Source organism: Uranotaenia lowii, chromosome 2, assembly GCF_029784155.1.
Source record: "Uranotaenia lowii strain MFRU-FL chromosome 2, ASM2978415v1, whole genome shotgun sequence".
Lineage (NCBI taxonomy): Eukaryota > Metazoa > Arthropoda > Insecta > Diptera > Culicidae > Uranotaenia > Uranotaenia lowii.
Genome location: NC_073692.1, coordinates 377248702 through 377258204, shown reverse-complemented (window position 1 = coordinate 377258204; position 9503 = coordinate 377248702). Strand labels below are relative to the sequence as shown.

The following is a 9503-nucleotide window of genomic DNA, read 5'->3' as shown; positions in this document are numbered from 1 at the left end:
GGGTGTTCTGGGACGAATCGAGGATCCTGGTGACGGCCATCTGTTCAACATCACCGTGCTGGGAATCATCGGATGAAACAAAAATTCCAGGCTAACGCTGTGCGTGATGGTGTATATCTTTTAGGTGTGATGGTGTATATCTTTTAGGTTATTTTTGGGAATATATGCGAAATTAAAATTTTAAAAGCAGCGTATTCATTCATAGACAACAGCAAAACCTGAATATTTAGCAAAGATTTCTAATATTTACGATAATAAAACTTAAAATTTACATCCCCGTCTATTTTTGCACGACGGCTTTCGTCGTCCGATTTCGTGCATTGTTTTCGATATAAATTTACACGCCCCAAAAATTACATTCTTGAAAAAAATACATCGTGATAGAATTTTACATCAAAATCGATGTTCCGTTTTCGTGCATCGTTTTCGGTCTAAAATTACACGAATTTTTCTTGCTGAAGTACGCGGCATCTTTTCAAATGAAAATGAAAATCAAAACTTATTGATGAACTTTTAGTGCTTTTAGTTTAAAAAGATTTGTTTTTCATAATAATTTTTTTTTCTTTATTTGAGAGGTTTTCAGCCACAGGCTGGTTCGCCTCTAGCATAATTAAATTAAATATTTTAATAAGTTCATTTAAAACATTTTCTCAAAATTTCGGATTATGTTTTTCATTTTTACAGCTTCCTAATGGTTCTGATATTTCACACGGTTTTCAATATTTCAATATGTATGTCATTAAACACTTTTTGGTCGCAAAAAAATATGTACCCAATCAGCCAAGGGTAAATGTATACAAAGTACGGCGTCTTCGAAATATCAGTGTAACACTGAACGAAAACGTCGTTTTCACAATTTTTGTTTTGGTCGCGGCGGCAGCAGAAGAAGAAAACTTGCATGCAACTTTGACCGAAACCGGTCAAGAGGAAAAAATAAAAACCTTATTTTCAAAATAAATTTTGGTCCCCTCGAAATTGCAGATACTTTCGTCAGTTTTTGTTTTGCTTAAGATGTGATTGACCCGGGCGCGGTTTGTGGTGATTGTATTTCGGTAAAAAGTTGAGAAAGTAATTGAAAAATCTGCCGGGGCAATGGATTTTGTACTGTTTTTGGGTGTGGTGGTGGTCATTTACGGAGTGTTATTATTTTTCGACAATTTCTTCAAGGTAATTTTCCAAAACAAAAAATCTACAAAGAGGACCGCCTGAATATTGATTCTTCCATTCTAGAGTTGCATGCACTACCCATATGATGCTTTCTTGAGAGGAACCGGGCTGACGGTGAAGTTCTTACGCATTCAGTGGCACACCACTGCCCTAAATCGATCGATCGTCAAATGGAGCACGGCTTACCCGAAACTGTTGGATCTGAACTTCAGTCTGGGTGTCTACTTATCTATTCTCCTCATGCCTCTAGCCTCTTGTTTGATAGTACTGTCGGCATTCCACACGAAACATTCCGGCAAGGGTGGCTCCGAGGGAACCGGCTCCAGTTCATCCTCCTTCACGGCGGCCAAAGAATCCGTTTCCTTAGATCTCCTAATCCCAGGCATCAACCTCCCCATCAATGAAATCGGTTACTACATTGCTGCCCTGGCCATTAACAGCGTGGTCCATGAACTGGGACACGGTTTAGCGGCTGTTCTAGAAGACATCCCAATCAAGGGGTTCGGATTCCACGTGATGCTTATCGTTCCGATGGCCTACACCCAACTTGATTCGGATCAGCTGAATGCACTGAAAACATGGAAGCGGCTTAAGGTGCTGTGTGCCGGGATTTGGCACAATCTGCTGTTGGCTGCGACGGCCTATTTACTGTTTGTTACAACGCCCGTGATGCTGTCTACTGTTTACCGAGTTAACGAATCGGTCATGATAACTGGTATCAAGAATAACTCCCCTTTGCTTGGATCCAAGGGGCTGGAAGAAGGTAAGTTGTGTTGTTTTGTCTTTTTATTGTTTTTGTACTGAAGGCACTGCCTTCATTGTTATTGAAATTTCTACCTCTATACTATTTAAAAGTTGTAAAATTTGTTTTGCAAACCTTTTAAAGAAGTGATAAATTTTTCAGTGAATTTCAATTGTTTACTGAATAAATAAGAACAAAACTAGATTCATAGCAAAAAAAATACTTATCATATTAGGACGCTTCAAACAATGCAATGCTTATTTTCCTTTCAGCCAAAAATGTTCGAAAGTTAACGTCAAGTTCGGGTTTAAAACGCCTTAAGCTAGGCAATCTAATTGTCTAATAATTTGAATGTTACCTTATGAATAAATCATTCAAATTCTGCGAGTAATTTAAAGTAATCATAAACAATAAGAATTTAATTTTGAGATGATTGTACCGTTCCTCTTGTTGAAACATTTCATGTGTCATAAATACCATATTTTTTGTACAGTATTTTTGCACGGTTTTTTACAAGGTTTTTTTTACTGTTTGCCTGCTAAGCTCTGGTTCAAAAGATGATATCTGAACCCAATAAGAAGAAGTGAGACGTCAGACTTTCTAACGCCCTTTGATAACACCGGCGATGAAGTTCCTCATTTAAGATCCAGTTATTGGAAATCGGCGAAATAGGCTAGGCAAACTCGTATCGTTGTACATTACATATAATAAAGTCAATGAAGAACTCTAAAAAAATCTTCTATCTGTGCAGTATTTTGTTACCGAAGGAATTTTGTTCCGAAATAAATTTGTTAATTTTAAGGTTGATTTTTAAGCATTTTCAAAAAAAAAAAATGTAGTAAAATGTTACTCGACTTTCTTTTCCTTTAACTTCGGTCATTTTCTCGCTTCCAGGTGACATCATAACATCCATCAACAGCTGTGAGATAAACAGCGAATCCTCCTGGTACGGTTGCCTGTTAGAATCGATCCAATCCCAGCCAGCCTATTGCATTTCCCCGGATTTCGTACACCTAAACGACGAATCCGTCCCGATTTCCCACAAAAACGACGGCCTCATCGAGTGTTGCAACGTGGAAAACAAGGCCTCCAACTGTTTCGAGTACGTGGTTGACGTAAACGAAGAAGACGTGGCCCTCCCACAGCACATGTGTCTCAACATCCGAAAAGTGATCGAGAACTCGTTCAGCTACTGCCATCTGCGGCCGGACTGCTCCGAAGGCCACTGCTTCAAACCGATGATCAACAACTTCACCACGATACTGCAAATCCGGCGGGACCGGAAACCGGATGTGATCTATATCGGACATCCGGGGGATCTAACCCGAACCATTCGAATCTCGCAGTTTGTCCCGAAAACGGGACTTTTTAGGCCCGGCTTTGCCGACGGTATTCAGCTACTGCTCAAGTATGTGGTAGTTTTTGCTTTAGGATTGGCAGTGATAAATGTAATTCCGTGTTTCGGCTTCGATGGGCAGCACATCGTAAGCACTCTGCTGTCCAATGGAGCCGTCACCAGTAGGGTGCCGCAGAAAAGTAAACGGGACGTGATCGCCCTGTGTATCAACATTGTGGGAACGCTTTTCGTGTTCATTCTGGTGACCAAAGTATTTTGGCAGATGATTTTCAAAGCCGTGTGGGAGTAGAGAGAGAGAGTTTCAGGGTTTTCAAACTGTTGACAATGGAAGCGCAACCTAAAGTAGTAGTCAATAAGTTGCATAAATTTGGTGAATAAAGTAATCTTATTAAGTCTAAAAATGATATGTAGTCAGTAGTATTTAAGGTTCAGCCAGTACTAGAAATTGCGATATTTCAACACAGGAAAAATAGCAATAGTGGTAATTGTAATATTCCGAGAAGGCAGGCGGATGCGGATGTAGAACACGATGTCTAAGGGAACCGGTTTGCGAAAGCCGGACACTGTTAGTGTTAGCCGTACACATACATAGTAACAAAAAAAACAGCACCCATTATGAAACCCGATACGTTATAGTACCTTATATGTACTGGAAACAAAAGTGTAGCTAAATACAATCATCTTTTGTAATCGAATGGAAAAAAAACTGGTTTTGTCAATTCAAATCCGAAATTATTCCTCCATCGCGAACCTCAACGTTAAAACTGTTTTTACTGATAAATTCTCAAACTTAGATCGCCCATTTGAGAAACGAGTTATTAGTTTCAGGATGCTAACACAAATTCAGTTTTTGGACTTCCTTCAACTTTAGAAAAAAAAAATCTGAATTTTATCATTAAATTTCTAATTCTGAATAAGCATAGAAATATGGTTCGACCATTTTTAATCAGAATTTAATATCCGATAAAAATCTGAGTACTTTTTTCTAGAATTCTGATGATTGTACAAGCAAAGTAAAAAGTCCAAATTCAGTATTTAATATCTATAATACTGAATTTGGGCATTTTACTATGGTTGTACAATAGCGTGTGTCGTTATGCATTTTTTTTTTCAAAAACGCTGTAGTCTAAAAATTTTTTTTAGTCAAAACGAACGTCAGAATTTATGCAGATTTTTCAAATAAGATTTCGGTACCTGGTTTTTTATTTGAAATTTTGTATGAAAAAACGCGGAAAATTGTTCTGAGAAAGTAATTTTTTTTGGTTTTCTTGAACATTTTGTTCTCACGCAAGGCAAATGTAATTCTAATACATATACGGAGCTTACTGGAAAAATTTCTGGCTACAACTTTGCCGAAGACGACAAAGTGGAAAGATTAGCGAGAAACTAGTTTTATAGCCTCAAACAGAGCATTCTTTTTTTCGTGAAAAACAAAATAGCAAAACTGAAAGATTTTAAATTCAATTTTCAGAAATATTACTTTAACAAGAATGTTATTAATTTTAGGGCATTGAAATTTTCCGAAAAAAAATTATCTTCATTAGATTCTCTGTCATTATTGACAAAAAAGTATAGCGTTGTCAGAAATCCAAAGTCCGTTTTTCCGTCTTCGGCAAAGTTGTAGCCAGAAAATTTTCCAGTAAGCTGTATATGTTGGAATTGCATAACAAAATATTCAAGAAAAACCAAAATTTTTAATCAAAAACCGGGTACCGAAATCTTAATTAAAAAATCTGCAAAAATTCTGACGTTCGTTTTGACTAAAAAGGATACTTTTTAAGCTACAGGGTTTTTGAAATTCAAAAAAAGTTGAAAAAACGACACACCCTATTGTTTCACTTCTGGGTGTAGGCTTACAATCAAAATTTCACTTCAAATTTTAATTCTGATTCCTATTTCAAGAATCTATTTCTTATCCTAAACTCAGGCTCAGAACTTAAAACTAATTTTTGATACCTTTTACTGTTCTCAATTTTGAACTCTTATCATACCTACTCGGAACTCAGAGCTTGAACAATAAAGGCAGGATTTGGAACTGTATAAATTTCAGATTCTAATATCTGATACCACCTCATCGAATTTCGATTTGAGGATTCTTATGTTCTGTTCTTCGACTTTCAATCAATGTTTTTAACTTGTGATTTCATATTTCTCATTATTTATTTGTTTATTTCTCACTAAGGAACTTTGTTTTCTGATTTAAAATGTCTGATTATTTATTTTGAATTTTTTGGAATTTTTATTATTTTGCATTTAACATTTCACGGAATCTGCTTTATTATTTCATATTTTTTATTTCTAAATTCTTATGTCTAATTCAATATCTTATTTTTGGAACCGGATTTCCAATTTCAGGCAGCTGATTTATGGTTCCAGCAGATTAAATTCTTCTGATAGTTATTGAAGGTTTAAATTTTTTTGTATATTATTTTTTTTAATATTTCTTTTATTTTAATTACTATTTCCTTAATCCCAATTGTTCAACTTCAATTTTCGCTTTCTGCTATCTGATTCCTCATTTCTGATTTCCGAACACCAATTTCTGATAACTGATTTCTGATATCTGATTTTTTATTTCAGATTTAATTTTTTTTTCTGAATTCTGATTTTGATTTCTGGTTTCTGATACCTGACTCTGATTTCTAATTTTTTATTTCTTTTTCCTGATTTTTATTTATGATTCCTGATCACTGATTTCTGATTTCGGATTCCTGTCTTTGGACTTCTGATTTCAGGTTTCTTTCATTTGAATTCAAATTTTACTTCAGAATTTTAACTTCTATCTTCTGACTTCTGATTTCAGATTTTAGACTTCTTAGTTCTGACTTATGATTTCTAATTTCGTTTTATTCCGATTACTCGATTCTAATTTTTGATCACTGAATTTTTTAATGATTTCTGATTTCTGACTTCTGATTTTAGAACTCTGACTTCTGATTTCAGATTTCTGACTTCTGATTTCAGATTTTAGACTTCTGACTTTTGACTTCTAAGTTCTAACTTCGGACTCTAACTTAAAATCTCTGACCTCTAACTTCTGATTTAGATTCCAGATTTCTATTTTTTTATTTCTGATTTCTGAATCCTTATTTCTGACTTCTGCTGTCTGATTTCAGATTTCTGTCTTCTGACTTATGGATTTAGATGGGATACTTTTGAATTCCAACTTCCTAGGATTCTGATTTTAGACTTCTGATTTCTAATTTTCTTTCCCTTTTTTTGATTTCTAATTTTTTATTTCCGATTTCTAATTTCATGTTTTCTGATTCTTGATTTATATTTATGATTCAGATTTTTGTCTTCTGATTTCAGATTTCTTACTTTTGAATTCTAACTTCTTACTTTTGATTCCAGATTTAAAACTTCTGACTTTTGACTTCTAAATTCTGCATTACATCTCTAACTTTTAATCTTCGACTTCTAACTTTTGATTTAGATTCCAGACTTCTGGCTTCTGACATCTCATTTTTAATTTCTATTTCTAATTTCTGACTTCTGATTTCTGTCATCTGACTTCTGATTTCAGATGTCTTACTTTTGAATTTCAACTTTCGGATTCTGACTTCTGATTTAGACTACTGAATTCTGAATCCTGATTTAAGATTTTAGACTTCTGACTATTGACTTCTGATTTCTAATTCTATAAAAGGAAACATTTTTATGATACTTTAGTTCTAACTTCTAACTTTAACTTAGAATCTCTGATTTCTAACTTCTGATTTGGATTCCAGATTTCTATTTTTTTTTATTTCTGATTTCTGATTCCGGATTTCTGATTTCTGATTTCAGATTTCTGTCTTCTGACTTCTGATTTCAGATTTCTTACTTTTGAATTCAAACTTTTGGATTCTAACTTCTGATTTTAGACTTCAGAATTCTTACTTCTAATTTCTGATTTTAGACTTCTGAGTACTGACTTCGGATTCCTGACTTCTGATTTCTAATTTTCGTTTCCTTTTTTTGATACCTAATTTTTTATTTGCAATTTCTAATTTTCTGTTTTCTGATTCTTGATTTTTATTCATTATTCAGATTTTTATCTTTTGATATCAGTTTTCTCACTTTTGAATTCTAATTTCTTACTTCTGATTCCAGATTTATAACTTCTGACTTTTGAATTTTAAATTCTGCATTATATCTCTAACATTAAATCTCCGATTTCTGACTTTTGATTTAGATTCCAGACTTCTGGCTTCTGACTTCTCATTTTTAATTTCTTATTTCTAATTTCGAACTTCTGATTTCTGTCTTCAGACTTCTGATTTCAGATTTCTTACTTTTGAATTCTAACTTTTGTATTCTGACTTCTGATTTTAGACTTCTGAATTCTGACTCCTGATTTCAGATTTTAGACTTCGGATTCCTGACTTCTGAATTCTAATTTCTGTTACCTTTTTGCTGATACCTGATTTCTGATTTCTAATTTCTGTTTTCTGATTCCTGATTTATATTTATGATTCAGATTTCTATATTCTGATTTCAGAGTTCTTACTTTTGAATTCTTACTTCTGACTTCTGATTAATCTGACTTTTAACTTCTGATTTCAGATTTATAACTTCTGACTTTTGACTTCTACGTTCTGAACTCCATCTCTAGCTTGAAATGTCTGACTTCTGACTTTTGATTTCGATTCCAGATTTCTGACTTCTGATTTCTCATTTCTAATCTATCATTTCTTATTTTTTATTTCTTATTTCTGACTTCTGATTACAGATTTCTTACTTTGAATTCTAACTTTTGGATTCTGACATCTGATTTTAGACTTCTGAATTCTTACTTCTGATTTCAGATTAAAGACTCCTGACTACTGACTTCGGATTCCTAACCTGACTTCTGATTTTTGTTTATTTTTTTCTGATGCCTAATTTCTGTTTTCTGATTTCTAATTTCTGTTTTCTGTTTCTTGATTTATATTTATGATTTAGATTTTTGTTTTCTGATTTCAGTTTTATTACTTTTGAATTCTAACTACTGACTGACTGGCTTATGATTTCAGATTTATAACTTCAGAATTTTGACTTCTAAATTCTGCATTATATCTCTAACTATAAATCCCCGAAAATTCAAATTCAAAAATCTGCATCAGAAACAGGGATCAAAAATTAAAAAAAATAATAAAAATGGAAATGAAAATTAAAAATTGGGGCACATAAATTTAAAATTTTAAGTCAGCAATCTGAAATCAACAAAAAAAAATTGGAATTAGATATCACGTTAACGTTATAGTTATAACAAATCACAATTCGAAAAAGAAATAATAGAAATGAGAAAACTGAAATCAAAAACTCAAAACTTGAAATCGGAATTCAGAAATCGAAAGACAGGAACCAGATATCAGAAATCTTCATACATCAATGGAATCAGAAATCAGGAATTAGAAAACCGAGCTTGAAATTCTAAAATCAGAAATCAGAAGTCAGAAATAATAAATCAGAAATCATAAACAAAAATTAGAAGGAATAAGTCAGAAATCAGAAGTCAGAAATAATAAATCAGAAATCATAAACAAAAATTAGAAGGAATAAGTCTGGAATCAGAAATCAGAAGTAAGAAATAAGGCCAGCAATCTCCGCTTCAAAAGGTTCAAGCCCTGTCGGTGAGCTGTTGTATTTTTTACGAGAAATTCATGATATTTACGTCTTTTGATTTCTAATTACTAATTTCTGATTCCTGATTTTGATTTATGATTCTTGATTACTGACTCCTGTTTTCTGATTTCATATATCTTACTTTAGAATCCTAACTTTTGGCTTCTGACTTTTATCTTCTGACTTCTGATTTCAGATATTAGACTTCTGACTTCTGAGTACTGATTTCTGATTCCTGACTTCTGAATTCTAATTTCGGTTTTTTTTTTCTGATATTTGAATTCTTATTTCTGATTACTGATTTTTTTTTATTACTTCTAATTTCTGACTTAAGATTTCTGACTTCTGACCTTTGACTTCTTAGTTCTAACTTCTAACTCTAATTTAAAATCTCTGACTTCTAACTTCTGATTTAGATTCCAGATTTCTAAATTTTAATTTATGATTCCTGATTCCTGATTTCTGACTTCTGATTTCTGATTTATGGTTTCTGTCTTTTGACTTCTGATTTCAGATTTCTTACTTTTGAATTCTAACTTTTGTATTCTGACTTCTGACTGACTGACGGATCTTTATTTATGATTTCTGATTTTTGACTTCTAAGTTTCAGCTTCCAATTCTGACTGAAAATTTTTGACTTCTGACTTC

General features: G+C 33.2%; 1 protein-coding gene across 1 annotated transcript; it reads left to right on the top strand.

Annotated features, from left to right (window-relative positions):
* Nucleotides 1–918: 918 nt before the first annotated feature.
* LOC129745717 (membrane-bound transcription factor site-2 protease) lies at nt 919–3960 on the top strand. Its single transcript, XM_055739033.1, has 3 exons — nt 919–1167; nt 1231–1930; nt 2804–3960. The coding sequence occupies exons 1-3, from the start codon at nt 1093–1095 to the stop codon at nt 3553–3555; spliced, it is 1527 nt and encodes a 508-aa protein (XP_055595008.1). The 5' UTR covers nt 919–1092; the 3' UTR covers nt 3556–3960.
* The last annotated feature ends 5543 nt before the right edge of the window (nt 3961–9503 follow it).

What these genes read in the sequence shown, in the direction of transcription:
- LOC129745717 (XM_055739033.1), top strand. Translation starts at nt 1,093, where the DNA reads ATGGATTTTGTACTGTTTTTGGGTGTGGTGGTGGTCATTTACGGAGTG. An exon ending in TTTTCGACAATTTCTTCAAG is followed by an intron (nt 1,168 to 1,230) that starts GTAATTTTCCAA and finishes CTTCCATTCTAG; the next exon opens with AGTTGCATGCACTACCCATA. An exon ending in ATCCAAGGGGCTGGAAGAAG is followed by an intron (nt 1,931 to 2,803) that starts GTAAGTTGTGTT and finishes TCTCGCTTCCAG; the next exon opens with GTGACATCATAACATCCATC.